This window comes from Microcaecilia unicolor, chromosome 14, assembly GCF_901765095.1.
Source record: "Microcaecilia unicolor chromosome 14, aMicUni1.1, whole genome shotgun sequence".
NCBI lineage: Eukaryota > Metazoa > Chordata > Amphibia > Gymnophiona > Siphonopidae > Microcaecilia > Microcaecilia unicolor.
The window spans coordinates 32,999,038-33,013,486 of NC_044044.1; the positions used below are offsets into that span (position 1 = coordinate 32,999,038).

General features: G+C 46.5%; 1 protein-coding gene across 1 annotated transcript; it reads right to left on the reverse strand.

Moving 5' to 3' along the window:
- Window positions 1–63: 63 nt before the first annotated feature.
- Window positions 64–11,885, reverse strand: CASP2 (caspase 2). Its single transcript, XM_030187296.1, has 11 exons — window positions 11,618–11,885; window positions 7,060–7,204; window positions 6,511–6,678; window positions 6,311–6,383; window positions 6,077–6,171; window positions 5,800–5,976; window positions 5,266–5,394; window positions 4,865–4,955; window positions 4,169–4,318; window positions 3,651–3,760; window positions 64–3,342 (listed from the first exon to the last, which is right to left on the reverse strand). The coding sequence occupies exons 2-11, from the start codon at window positions 7,201–7,203 to the stop codon at window positions 3,208–3,210; spliced, it is 1,272 nt and encodes a 423-aa protein (XP_030043156.1). The 5' UTR covers window position 7,204; window positions 11,618–11,885; the 3' UTR covers window positions 64–3,207.
- Between the last annotated feature and the right edge of the window lie 2,564 nt (window positions 11,886–14,449).

Here is a 14,449-nt window from a genome sequence, read left to right on the forward strand (position 1 = left end):
CATACTCATGCTTTTCAAGAAATAACCAGGCAGCCAAGCCAGAAATATTGAAATAAAGTTGTCTTTTATTTATAAAATAGTATTCCTCTCTCTTCCATGACTCAAAAACACAACATTCACACAAGAAATTACAAAAACCTGTACAATGTCCAGCATCACCCCACCTCCACTGCCCCTCTCAAAAGTTTTACAAGACTTAACCAGACATCAACTCAACTTTTTCCATTTACCATGTTGCAGAATTACTCTCTCCTGGGAGCAACCGTGCTTCCCTACTCCCCGTGACATCAGCTGGATCCTCCATGTGCATCAGAAAGTATATTTTGCAGACAAGTAGTTGGGTCCCTATGACACCATCACCGGGAAATAGATCTCCTGCCAGGCCTGAGGCCAGTATAGGAAGACCATTTGGGTTTAGTCCATTCCATCATACTCAGGGTAGGCTTCTGGGACCCTGCTGGGGTGGTAGTAGTCCGGGGTAAAGACTATGCGGGAAGTGGCAGGCACAGACTGACCCAGTACTGAACTGGGTTAGTACAGTGAACAGTGATCTGCATGCTTATTTGCATATTTGGACTAACCAAGAGGCGGGACTGATTTAAAGCCCTAAGAGAAGTGAAATTGGGCCCACTGGCTCTCAGGGCCTGGAGGGGAAAGTACTGAAGCCCCAGGACTTATTTGGAGTAACCTGGAAGAGAGTCAAAAAGGGACCTAAGAGGACCCAGGGGCTCAGGAGAACCAGAAAGCCCGAGTCTGACCTCTTTGGGGGTCTTGTGTTGGTTTGCATTTCAGCAAGCTGTGCTTGGGCATTTCAGCTCGCACTTCGGCAAGCAGCGCTTTTCGATTTTGGCCTGCGCTTCGGCAAGCAGTGCTTTATTGCTCTTGGATTTTGGCTTGCGTTTCGGCAAGCGGAGTTTAACTTGAAGCCTTCAGCCTACACCTTTGGGTAGGTGGCCTGCTTCTACTGGTCCTACTCTCAAACCTTTCCTTTTTCACCTGACTTAGAATCTAAAGCTGTGCATCTTTTCAGGATGCACAGTTTGTTCATGGGCTGTCTGGAGTTTATCCCATGTACCAGTGCAATACTTGTGCTTCAGGGGTGACACTCTTTCTGATCAGCAAGGCACAGTTAAAAAAAAGTACCCAAACCCTCCGAGTGCATTTCTGCACAATTTTGAAATGGTTGCATCTTTTGCCTGGGAAGTTTAATTTCCTGCACTTGTGGGAACGGAAAGGAGAAAAAAAAATGGATTCACATAAGCATGAACTTCTGCAAGCAAATTTCTTCCAAAAAAAACAAAATGGGGGAAGGGATAAGAGGGTACAAAAGAAAAGTGCCTGCAAGACTTTTCCCCAGCCAGCTACATTTTGACTTTCAGGATATTTCTGCTGTTACTTGCTTGAAATGAAAAATCGCTTCCCTAACATTTCTGACAGTAGATTTCAAAATTCTTGATGCTACCTGGAATATCTCCGAAGAGAATAAAATGTAATGACATGGCAGTGAAAAACAAGTGTCTGTTAAGATTATTTTATGGAAACATCACGGACGTAGACGGTAGGTGTCAATCTCTGCTCTGGCCACGAGATAGAGCCACGGGTGGAGGAGGAGGAATGCTTTCTACTAATCCCGCCCCATTCTTGTGCAGGTTACCCCTGAAGTGCTATGAGAACTCACCCAATGTTTTTTTCCCCCTTCCCTATCTTTGTTCTAGGAATTAATGCAGTTCTATCCCCCTTGTATTTAAACTCACCTTATTTCAGTTTTAATTCTTATTAATCAATATTGTAAGCCACATACATGGCATGTCCATATAGTGGGGTAGTAAATATTAATAAACTTGGAAAGATGGCAAGAATGATAAGCATGTCCAAGATGCTGCAGGAAACATCATTCCTTGTCTTCAAATACTGGCCATGCTGGTGTGAGGGGGATCCGCTGGTCCAGAGAACCAAGTCAAATCACCATCAGCAGCAAATACAAAAATACTATAGTGCATGAGTGAGGAAAGGAGGACGGGAATGGCGAGTGGTGTCTTGAGGCAGTGCAGGAGCCACAGGACGCAGCTGGGTAAACTGACAGTACAAGAACTCATACAAAGAAATACTGTAACTCGACCCAGCTCCCTTTACAACCAACAGAGAGGTGCACGAAGGGCGTGGGGGGGCCGTGAGATGATCGGCCTCCTGAGCCCAGGCCATATAGAACATAGAAGGGTGATGCACAAGCCTCATAGAAGCAACTGGACATAATTCTGGTGTAGGCAGAGATGGGACAAACCTCCTCTCCCACCTCATAACGGATTATGAAAAAGCCCTTTATCCAACCCCTAATGCATTATATCTTTACAGTACAAAAATGCATAGATTCAGATTAAAAATAACAAACCAGCAACAAAATTAAAAAAATATATATAATAAACATACCCTCCAGCTCTCCCTTCCCGGGAACCCCCTCCATTCACACCATCTTCTGCCCCACGTGGGAAAGGAAAAGGAGGGGAGATAAATGAGTCCTATCTGTATAAAGCTGGTGGGACACAAAGGGTTTCCAGTTAAAACCAGCAGGGAAGGGGGAATGGCAGGAGTAAGCTGAGGCCACCTCTGAGTGTGGATTCCCCCCCCCCCCCCCCCCCCCCCGGTATACCTCCTTTGTTGGTTTCTGAACAAAGGCGATACAAGTCGTGTACAAACCACAATAACCTTCTGAGTCACAAGCTTGGCTTCACATGTCCCACACTAGCCAGAGGTCAGAGACAGCATCTTGTACCCCATGCGGGTGGCTGGCCAGAGAGAGGGGGGGGGGGGGGGGGGTCATGGGAAGCTTTTCCTTTATGCTGTTGGAGGAAGATCAACCCAGAACCAGCTCTGGTTGAACTAAAAACTCCTCTTCCCCCACACCTCTGCAACGTTTGAGAAAGTTGTGCAAGGGATAACATACTGTCACGTGTGCAAAAACTCATCTTTAGAAATGATGATGTGATGTGTCTGTATAATACAAAAGAAGAAAGTTCTCTCATTATAACCCACTCCTGAGACAACTTCTTCTTGGGGTTACAAAGCCTCCTTCCGAGAGCAGAAGGGGAGTTGGCGTAGGGCCTATTTGCAGTCTTGCAGTGACTGGCCCTGCTCCCGTTTGTAGTGGAGTAATACTGAGCACATAAGGCCCTGCTAAGTTTCTTTCAGATTTGGCAGCAAAGCTGAGTCTCAGTTGGCCTCTGGGTATCCAGGAAAGAGGTAAAGATCCTTGCAAAGGCTGCTGCAGTACTCTGACATCTCCTTGCAACGATGGAAGTCTGTCCCGGGAGCGTAACCCTCACGCTGCTTGATCAGCCCATTCACCTGTGAACAAGGGAAAGAACATCATCCCAAGATCATAACTCCTATGTTCAAAGATTCTCAGCCTCTTGTCACTCTCTCCTGCACTTCAAGCTGGCCCCTCCAGCACTCACAGCCACCGGTCCTGCGTACCTACACCCACAACTGTCTCTTGCGGTTTCCCAACTCTCGTCCCTGCTGCTATTCCTACACTCACCTCTGCCACCCCTTATCAACCCATCCTCCACTTCCAGTTTCTAATGTTCCCTTCTGTGAGCCCAGCTCACAGGACCTGAAGTTCTCTCCTCCTACACTGTGGGCAATGCTCTCACCTTCACCAGCATGTCGGCAACGTGCATGTGTCTGGCATTTTCAGAGAAAACAGAGGTGAGGGCCTCGACGTACCAGGAGCCACGTTTTGTGTTCCGCAGGGCAGCAGTGCCTGAATACAAGAGGAAGTGAGGACATGGGTCAATGATGGAGAGAAGCACCTGAAGGTGGGAAAACATGAAAGGGAGAAGTAAGAGGAGGAAACAGAAAACAGTGAAAGAGGAAGAAGGAGGAATTACACAAAGGTGAATGTGAGATATGGAGGAGTGGCCTAGTGGTTACGGTGGTGGACTTTGGTCCTGGGGAACTGAGTTCGATTCCCGGCACAGGCAGCTCCTTGTGACTCTGGGCAAGTCACTTAACCCTCCATTGCCCCATGTAAGCCGCATTGAGCCTGCCATGAGTGGGAAAGCGCGGGGTACAAATGTAACAAAAATAATAAATAAATAAATATAAAGGATAAAGACTGGGAGACAGAGACAGGGAGAGGGAATACGAGAGAAAGAAAGTGGGAGCATACCTTTCAGACAAGCGTAACCACAGATCATATCGGATTGGGTTGGCAGCCGTACCCTTAACTGCTCCTCCTTCCCAGCATCTGTTTCTTCGCAGCCAGGAGACTCAGCACGCTCTTTCCCGTCCCGCTGATCCACGCCCCGGTCAGTCTCATCTGTAAAAAAATAAAAACAGTATGTGCTCCCAGAACTATCCACAGCAATAAAGATGAGGGCTCAAATGACAGGTGAGGTGAGATTCAGCACTGCTCAAAACGCAAGTCACTCCACCGCGCATCATGCAGAGAGACATCTGTGAGCTGGGAACACTGCAACTCTCCTCAACATGCCATGACACGTGCAGACACATGAACACTAATAGCAAGAGAGCGAGTCAGAATGTGCCATAAGACCACTTACAGATGAAGGATGAGAGGGCAGCAGAGGGACGTAGACACATAACGCTTACACAACCAGAGTGACATGCCATGCCAAGAGAGACAAGTGGGAACTTACAGAGGAAGCACCTGTTGTGATGGGGACAGAAAGTGAAGGAGGACGTGGGAGGGACCTGGGGTACAGAGTGGAAAACAGGACAGTGAGATGAAGATCCAGAGGATCAGAACTGTAAAGGGGCCCGAGGAACTGTCTACCCGCTCCTTCCCCCACCATCCACACACACACATACGTGTCCCCCCCCCCGCCAGTCTCCTGGGACACACCTCCACGACAGGCCTGTAGGAAGAACATCTTGGGCTTGTTCTGTAGGCTACGGCAACTGGCGTTGTCAAAGAGTCGGAAGACATCTTGTAACTGCAGGAGAAGAGGAATGGAGAAACGTTTTTTAAAAATGCTCAAGAGAAACTGTGGGGTGGGGGAATGGATGAAGGAAAGAGTGGTCAAGTTAAAGAAACCAAGAATAGGGAGTAAAGTAATATATGAAGAACGAGCAAAACAAAAAAAAAATCCTTCTACCTTCTCCAGGTGAGATTAAATAATTAACGGTGATGGGATACAGCTTCATTCCCAGCCCCAACCCAAAATACCCCCCAAACCTTCCTCCCTGGTATCTGCAGTGGCAGAAAATGGCCCTCCCCACCTCCCCATCCAAGTCCCCTTGTACCTGCAGTAGCTTCCCATCAACACCATAGACTGCACCCTCTACGCCGTGAGACAGCAGTGCTACCATGCATGAATCTACATGGAGGTGATCTGGGAGGTGGGAGAAGTTCTCCAACTCCACCTGCATCTCCTAAGCAAGACAACAGAGGACAGCAGTTATACGGAAGACCTTAGACTGTACAGAGACACAACTCTCACACTCCTACAGTCACCAAGAGCACCCCTTCACCTCAAAACACTCTTCATAAGCTGAGGGGTTCATCAGGACACTTCTCACATGCCCAGGTGTCTCCTGAGACTACCCCTCCCCCTTACTGAGGTCCTTTTCAGATGCTCAGGGATCCTGAGACCCCCTCCCCAAACAGACACCACTCACATGCCTGTATGCATCCTCAAGACTCCCCCTACCCCACACACCCATGGACCCCATACAGCATGCTCGCCCTACACACAAACACATTTCAGAAAGTCAGACCCTGCTACCTTAGATGCACTTTCCCCCAGATGCCCCAGGACCCTCTGCCTTCCTGCTGACCTGAACAGTGAGGTCGTTCCGGACAGTGACACGATATCCCAAGTGACTGAAGAGTCTGTCCAGTGCAGCCTGGTCCACGTCAGCCCCTGAGCGGAAGTCCAGGTCCCCACAGCCTTGGAAGTGGATATTACTAATGAGCAGCGCATGGCCTCGAGGCTGCGAAGTCATGGGGTATGACTGCGCCACGGAGAGAGACGGAAGCAGGATGAGTTACATGTAACATAATCACTCTCTCAGTCAGTTTCATACCATACTGCATTTTCATGAGGTTTCTTACCGTATGGCAGTGATTGCTGTAAAATTCCTTAGTGCAAGGCTTTACTACGGGGCATGGAGGCCCATCACCATCATCCAATGAATGCTCCATCGGCTCTGAAACAGACGGCAGACAGATTGGGGAAGGGGATGGAGGAGGGAAATAAGTATTAAAAGAGACAGACTTAAACTTAGAAACCCAAGTCACCGTGTACTATCTGCTCAAATCTGAGCATGGTGTAAGGGGATCGCTCACCTCGCCGGTTTAACTTCTTGGGATGCAGGAAACATTCTTGGACCAGGAAAGGTCTGAGGGATTCAAGGTCATTCTATGAAGGACAAAAGAAAAGCAGAAACCAATTTAAAATGAAGAAAAGCACAAACCGAGTCAGACGCAGAACTGAGGATTACAACAGTCCCTCTCTGCTGGAAGGCCCTTGAATTTGGGATACTCACCCGTGGGGCAGTCTTCTCCGAGGCCAGTGCAGCATCCAGCAATAGCTTTGCCAGGTGCTCCTGGCTAGACTCTTGCAGGGCCTCACAGAAGATGTGAAAGGCATGGGGACCCCTCTTTGGCAACAAGTCGAGCAGTGCCACGCTCTGCTGGAAGCTTCCAGGCTTGGACTGAGACACAAAAAGACATGTAATAAAATAGATCCTCCTCATGGAAAAATGCCACATCCAGAAGGGCAGCTCATATCAACCCGTGCACCAAATTTACTGCCTTCTACCCCATCCCCTCATATTATGATAATTGCTTGGCTTCTTGCCTACCCTTCCCCTTGACCTATGTTTCCCTACATCCACGCTCATATTTGGCCCCCAAACCGTGGCTACCTCTCCTGACGAAGATAATTATGTCCATCTAAGCTCACCCAGTGGTGTGTGGACTATACAGATCCACAGCCTCTTGCTGGTCCATCCAATAAACCTCAGAAAATCCTCTTTTGCTAGCAGGATTGAAATGCCTTTAAATTCTACCCACAATGTGTCTGGTCCATATACCTCTATAACCTCTCTCATTGGAAGGGTGACAATGTCTTTTTCCATCAGGTACTCCAAAAGCTCCCCCAGCTCCAGCTGCTTTGCCAGGGACAGCCGCCTCTTCTTCAGGACCTCCTGGTGAGGTTTTGTCATGCCCCCAAGCATCCTGGGAAGAGATAGAAGACATTTCACATAGTCCCGTGCAAGAAAGACAATAGTTATCTCACACTACAAAGGTGAGCTGTTCTCATTCAGCGACACACCCAGATAGTGTCCAGGAAGAGCCAAGCTCTGAAGGAGAAATTAGGTCTGAGCTGAAAATTTGCTTTCCTTTAGTCCCTCCAGACAAGCCCAGGAATCAGGAATTCTCGGTCTCCACCTGCTGGTAGGAGTGCATAACCCATCGGTCTGGAGGGATGCTAAGGAATTACAGATTACCAGTTCGCCGCTTTGAAATCAGTCCTTACTAGATAAGGTATCACCAGTGACAAGCAAGATTAATGCAGGTGCTGATATCCAAGAAAGGGGGAAAGTGCAGGTAATACCTAAGGAAAAGATGGATTACCATTCGGTGATGAATCAACAAGCACAGACTAAACCAAAACCTTCGCGCAAGTCACAACAAGCAGACAAAACAGCGAAGGAGACACAAAAGAGGATGAAAAACAACCAACGAGACTGTAAGAGTTCACATTAGAAGTTTATTCCACAATAAGTACTGGACTCGACACGAATCGTGTTTTGGCCGCACAGACCTGCCTCAGGAGTCCCTGTGGTTTACAAATGTTAAAATGTCTGCGTATGGTGAACCAAACAGAAATCTGAACCACCTCGGATATGTACAGTTTACAGATGCACACAGCAAACATGTCTGAAACCCAGGGTCTGCAAACTACTGTGTGCACCTCATGTACCCTCCACCCCTGGGTCCAACGTCTCTCCTCTTCACCTCTCTGCTGACCAATCTCTCTCTCCTCTCCATCCCACCCCCCACCGGTCCAATATCTCTCAATTTCTATTCCCTCTCTCCCAATCAGCCACTATCCAACATTTCTCTCTCCTTTCCCCCCACTCCCCCCCCAGGTCAAACCTCTCCATCTCGCTTCCTTTCTTCCTCCATCCCATTGTCCAGGATCTCTCTCCTCCTCCTCCCCTCTGCCCCTGGGTCCGACATCCCTCCATCTGGGTCGCCGCTCCGGCTCTAATATCTCTTTCCATTTCTCTCCCACCTGCCCAGCCACTCTCCAGCATCTCTTTCCATCTCTCTCTCCTTCCCCTCCGGGACCCGGATTCCCCCTGTATCTGAACCCCACCACCCACCCATCTTAAACTGTTTCTCTGTCGAGGTGACCAGCAGTGATTCACATAGGCCATCTGTTGTCAACCCTGGAGCTTATGCTCATAAGCACTGCCATACTGGGAAAAGAGCAAGGGTCCACCAAGCTCAGCATCCTGTGTCCGACAGCGGCCAATCCAGGCTTCAAGAACCTGGCAAAACCCATTAAAAAAAAAACAACTTAATTTTTAATAATGTTCAATGGACTTTTCCCTCACGAATCTGTCCAAACCCCCTTTAAACTCTGTAAGGCCAGCTGCTGTCACTACATTTTCTGGCAACGAATTCGAGTCCAACTACACGCTGACTAAAGCAAAACTTACTCCTATTTGTTGTAAATCTACCATATTCTAGCTTCATCTTGTGTCCCGCTACATGACGCCCTTGCAGAAGCAGGAAGTCAGGTCAGAAGGGGGCGAAACGGGTTCGGTGACAGCCTGTGTGAATTGCTGCTGCCGGTGACCTGTACAGAAAAATGACTTAAGGTACACTGAGGGGGAGCACTGGACCCGGGCCTGGAGGAGGGGGGTTACTCCGCCACTGCCATGGTGTCGGTGCCAGAACACCCAGCGCTCCTGCGGACCACACGTGATGACTCAGCAGTCCAGAAGGTGCATCACAGCCCATCTTTTGAGTAGCCCTGCCTTAGACTATCCTCACAGCACAGTTGCTCCATCCCCTTTATCATTTTTGTTGCCATTCTCTGTACGTTTTCTACATTTTTGAAATGTGACAAAAAATTACACAAACATGGGTTATGACCGAAAGAGGTCAGAGAAAGGCGTATATCAGCGTATGTCCATGGACAAGCCATAAGGTATCACTCATTGATGTTACAGGAAGGGGCACAATGGGCTCATCCCTCAGTCCGAACATGAGGCATCACTCTGTCAGATTATAGAAAAGGATAAAGTGTGGAAATCCCTGAGTCCAAACATGAAGTATCTCTCTGTGACGTCAGAGAAAGGGGAATAACATAGAGATACTTCATGCTTGGACTGAGGAATTTCTAAGTAACATCACAGAAAGGGGAACAGTATAGAAAATCCTCAGTCTGAGCATGAAGTATCTCTAAGTAACGTCAGAGAAAGGCTACAGAGGAAATTGGAGGGTCATGGGATAGGAGGAAATGTCCTATTGTGGATTAAAAACTGGTTGAAGGATATGAAACAGAGAGTGGGGTTAAATGGGCAGTATTCACAATGGAGAAGGGTAGTTAGTGGGGTTCCTCAGGGGTCCGTGCTAGGACCGCTGCTTTTTAATATATTTATAAATTATTTAGAGATGGGAGAAACTAGCGAGGTAATTAAATTTGCTGATGACACAAAGTTATTCAAAGTCGTTAACTCGCGACAGGATTGTGAAAAATTACAGAAGGACCTTACGAGACTGGGAGACTGGGCAGCTAAATGGCAGATGACGTTTAATGTGAGCAAGTGCAAGGCGATGCATGTGGGAAAAAAGAACCCGAATTATAGGTACGTCATGCAAGGTTCCACGTTAGGAGTTACGGACCAAGAAAGGGATCTGGGTGTCGTCGTCGATAATACACTGAAACGTTCTGCTCAGTGTGCTGCTGCGGCTAAGAAAGCAAATAGAATGTTGGGTATTATTAGGAAAGGTATGGAAAACAGGTGTGAGGATGTTATAAGGCCGTTGTATCGCTCCATGGTGCGACCGCACCTTGAGTATAGTGTTCAATTCTGGTCGCCGCATCTGAAGAAAGATATAGTAGAATTGGAAACGGTGCAGCGAATGGCGACTAAAATGATAGCGGGGATGGGACGACTTCCCTATGAAGAAAGACTAAGGAGGCTAGGGCTTTTCAGCTTGGAGAAGAGACGGCTGAGGAGAAACATGATAGAGGTATATAAAATGAGTGGAGCGGAACAGGTGGGTGTGAAGCGTCTGTTCACGCTTTCCAAAAATACTAGGACTAGGGGGCATGCGATGAAACTACAGTGTAATAAATTTAAAACAAATTGGAGAAAAAATTTCTTCACCTAACGCACAATTAAACTCTGGAATTCATTGCTGGAGAACGTGGTGAAGGCAGTTAGCTTAGCAGAGTTTAAAAAGGGGTTAGATGGTTTCCTAAAGAAGAAGTCCATAAACCACTACTAAATGGACTTGGGAAAATCTACAATTCCAGGAATAACATGTATGAATGTTTGTATGTTTGGGAAGCTCGCCAGGTGCCCTTGGCCTGGATTGGCCGCTGTCGTGGACAGGATGCTGGGCTCGATGGACCTTTGGTCTTTTCCCAGTGTGGCATTACTTATGTAATAGATTATTTTATTATTATTTATTTATTTATTGCATTTGTATCCCACATTATCCCACCTCTTTGCAGGCTCAATGTGGCTTACAATATATAGTAGATAGTGGAAATGAGAGGAGAGTTGACATTAGTGTTACAGAAGTATTTTGGTAATGGAAGATATGATAAAGATATAATATGAGGCGCTTTTAATAATGCTCGTTAGATATATGTGGGGATATGTTTTAAATGCTCGTTAGATATATGTGGGGATATGTTTTAATCATTGTCGAAAAGATGGGTCTTCAGCAGTTTTCGGAAGTTGGTCAGTTCATAGGTCGCTTTTAGGTTACGTGGCAATGCGTTCCAGAATTGCGTGCTCATAGATACTAGAGAGATACTTCATGCTCGGACTGAGGAATTTCTATGTTATTCCCCCTTCTCTATGTGACATCGGAGAAAGGGGAATAGTATATAAATCCCTTAGTCCAAGCATGAAGTATCTGTATGTGACGTCAGAGAAAGGGTAATAGTATTGAAATTCCTCAGTCCAAGCATTAAGTACTGCTATGTTACTGGGAGGAAAGGGGTATAACATAGAAATTCCTCAGTGTAAGCATGAAGTATCACTGTATGACGTCAGAGCAAGACTAATCCCCTCAATCTATGACGTCAGGAGGAGGGAGGTGGCAACGTGACAGACGGCGGGGTCTGGAGACTCCGCCTCTCGCCTGAAGCCCCGGCCGTTTGGAATGTGGGCGGGAAGTACGGGAGCGCGCACAGAAAAGAAGTGAAAGGTGGGCGTGGCTTTGAACCCCATCTCTCTTTTCTTTCCTACTTTATCCTTTGCCGGAGAGGATCTTGGGGGGGGGGGGGGGGGATTAACATTGATTGACATACGTATCTGGGGGAGAGGAAACTGGAAACCGCCGTGAGCGCGCACGCGTGCTCTAGCCCGTCGTCGTCCGTCGCTACTCACTTACCTTCTTCGTCGTTGCGTGCAGAGGGAGGGGGGCCCGGGAGATGCAAGGGAGAGAGAGGGGTGGTCGCGAGCTCCTGGTGCACCCGCGCTGCACCCACCAAAGCAGAAAAGCGAAAATCCACCCCCCTCTCCCTTGTTCTTCTTCTTCTTGGACCCGCCCCTACTAACGCTTTTCCCCGGGAAAACAAACGCGGAAACCGCGCGCCTATGCGCGAGCTGCGCATGCGTCAGTTCAAAAAATAATAGTAAACGGCCGTGGGCGGGGAGAGGGTTTGAGGCGGAGGCGGGAAACTGGAGGCAGAGAGACCAGGGTGAGGGGAAGGATTTTTAGGCTCTACCTCACTCGCACTCACTTTTATTTTCAGTCTAGTGAGTGACTCTACTCAGTTTTCTGCCTCTACAGGGCTGACAAATCTGTGCTGGTTTTTTTTTTTTCTGCCTGATAACAGTGGAGAGTGACCTGACTTGCTCAAGGTCATAGGACGTGGCAGTGGTACAATTTGAACTCTAGTCTGTGTTTCTTCAGTGTATCCATAACACAAAGACAACAACAAAAAAAAAATGATAAAGGGCATAGACCATCTCCCTTATTTACAGTGATTAAAGAGATTAGGGCTCCTCAGCTTGGAGAAAAGACAAGCGAGGGGGTTGTGATAGAAATTTATAATGAGAGGGCTAGAATGGTTAGAAAGGCCTACAAAGAGAACCCATAACTTCACATAACTACCTCTCCAAACCACCCAGCTATTGAAGTCCACCTTCCTTCTCTCTTCCCTTACCAAATCTTTGTACTTTATCAGTTGCATCTGATAGATTGTAAGCTCTTCTGAGCAGGGACCGTCCTTAGTTATTAATTTGTACAGCGCTGCGTAACCCTAGTAGCGCTCTAGAAATGTTAAATAGTAGTATATCCTGAAATGTCTATGTCATAACAAAACTCTGTAAGCCACATTGAGCCTGCAAATGGGTGGGAAAATGTGGGATACAAATGCAATAAAATAAATAGGAAACTGCATTTCATTTATTAGCACTTGCATAGTAAATTAGGAGATGACGGCTATGCTGTGGTGATAACTTGAGACCTTGGTTCGTCCTTGCCATCTTCAGGGCTCATACCGTAGAAATCTGCCCAGCCCTGGCTTTGCTTCTCAATCACTGGTGTTGCCATCTAGTCACCACTAAGTGTCTTTGGATCCATACTTTCTAAAGAGGATGACTTTGTGTTTATCCCATGCATTTTTTTAATTCCATTCCCGTTTTCATCTCCACTACCTCTTGTGGGAGGGCATCCAGGAATTTACTACCCTCTCCTGTACCCCGCGCTTTCCCACACAATGCAGGCTCACATAATAATTTGAAATACAAGTACTTCTTAATATTCCTGAGTTGGCCCCCCTGCAACCTCAAATCATGTCCTCTAGTTCTACCACCTTCCCGTCCTTCTGGGAGACTGGGCATCCAAATGACAGATGATGTTTAATGTGAGCAAGTGCAAAGTCATGCATGTGGGAAAGAGGAGCCCAAACTATAATTATGTAATGCAAGGTTCCACATTGGGAGTCATTGACCAGAAAAGGGATCTAGGCATCATTGTTGATGATACATTGAAACCTGCTCAGTGTACGGCGGTGGCAGTGGCTAAGAAAGCAAATGCAATGTTAGGTATTATTAGGAAAGGAATGGAAAACAAAAATGAGGATGTTATAATGCCCTTGGATCACTCCATGGTGCAACCTCACCTCAAATTCTGTGTGCAATTCTGGTCACCGCATCTCAAAAAAGATATAGTGGAATTAGAAAACGTACAAAGAAAGGCAACAAAAGTTATTCCCTGTGAGGAAAGGCTCAAGCAGCTGGGGCTCTTCAGCTTGGAGAAAAGACAGTTGAGGGGGAGATATGAAAGTGGAGTGAAACGGGTAGACGTGAATCACTAGTCTATTCTTTCCAAAAATACTAGGACTGGGGGCACGCAATGAAGCTACAAAGTAGTAAATTTAAAACGAATCTGAGAAAAAAGTTCTTCACTCAATGTGTAATTAAACTCGAATTCATTACCAGAGAATGTAGTAAAAGCAGTTAGCAGGGTTTAAAAAAGATTTGGCTATCTTCCTAAAAGAAAAGGCCATAAGCCATTATTAAGATGGAATTGGGGAAAATCCACTGCTTATTTTTAGGATAAGCAGCATAAAATATATTGTACTGTTTCAGGATCTTGCCAGGTATTTGTAACCTGGATTGGCCACTGTTGGAAACAGAATGTTGGGCTTGATGGACCTTTGGTCTGTACCTGGTATGGCAATACTTATCTATTTATGAAAAGGTTTGTTTGTAGATTAATAACTTTCAAATATTTGAACGTCATATCCCACGTTATCCAAAAACATTTTCAGTTCATTGTGGCTTACATTCAATATTATAAATAAAATACAGAAACAGTAATCAGCACAGTTTGGAAATGAATACATTAGGATCATATTGGTAGTCTAAACAAGCAGACCAAATCTAATCTCCTTACATTAATACACATTTCCTAAAAAGAAAATGTCTTTTAACAGTTTATGAAAAAATGACACCTGAAATGCTTAGGAAGTGGGCTCCACCATTTAGTTCCCTGATATACAAATGGTTGTTTTACCTGTCAAACAACAAAAATAAGAGGACATTCAGTTCCATGAAACTAGTGGCCAGTACCAGCCTAATGCTTAGAGCAGCGGAGTGAGAGCCAGCGGAGCCCAATTCAAATCCCACTGAGGTTTCTTGTTATCTTGGGCAAGTTTCTTAACCCTCTATTTCATCAGGATCATGTTTACGATTATAAGCACTCCCCGGACAA

Bases quoted from the DNA above. Each gene is read 5' to 3' on its own strand.
- CASP2 (XM_030187296.1), bottom strand. From the start codon at position 7,203: ATGCTTGGGGGCATGACAAAACCTCACCAGGAGGTCCTGAAGAAGAGG. The intron at 6,172-6,310 runs GTGAGCGATCCC...CGTCTGTTTCAG, and splicing joins CAAGAAGTTAAACCGGCGAG to AGCCGATGGAGCATTCATTG. The intron at 4,319-4,864 runs GTGTGTCCCAGG...ATTTTTTTACAG, and splicing joins CCTACAGGCCTGTCGTGGAG to ATGAGACTGACCGGGGCGTG.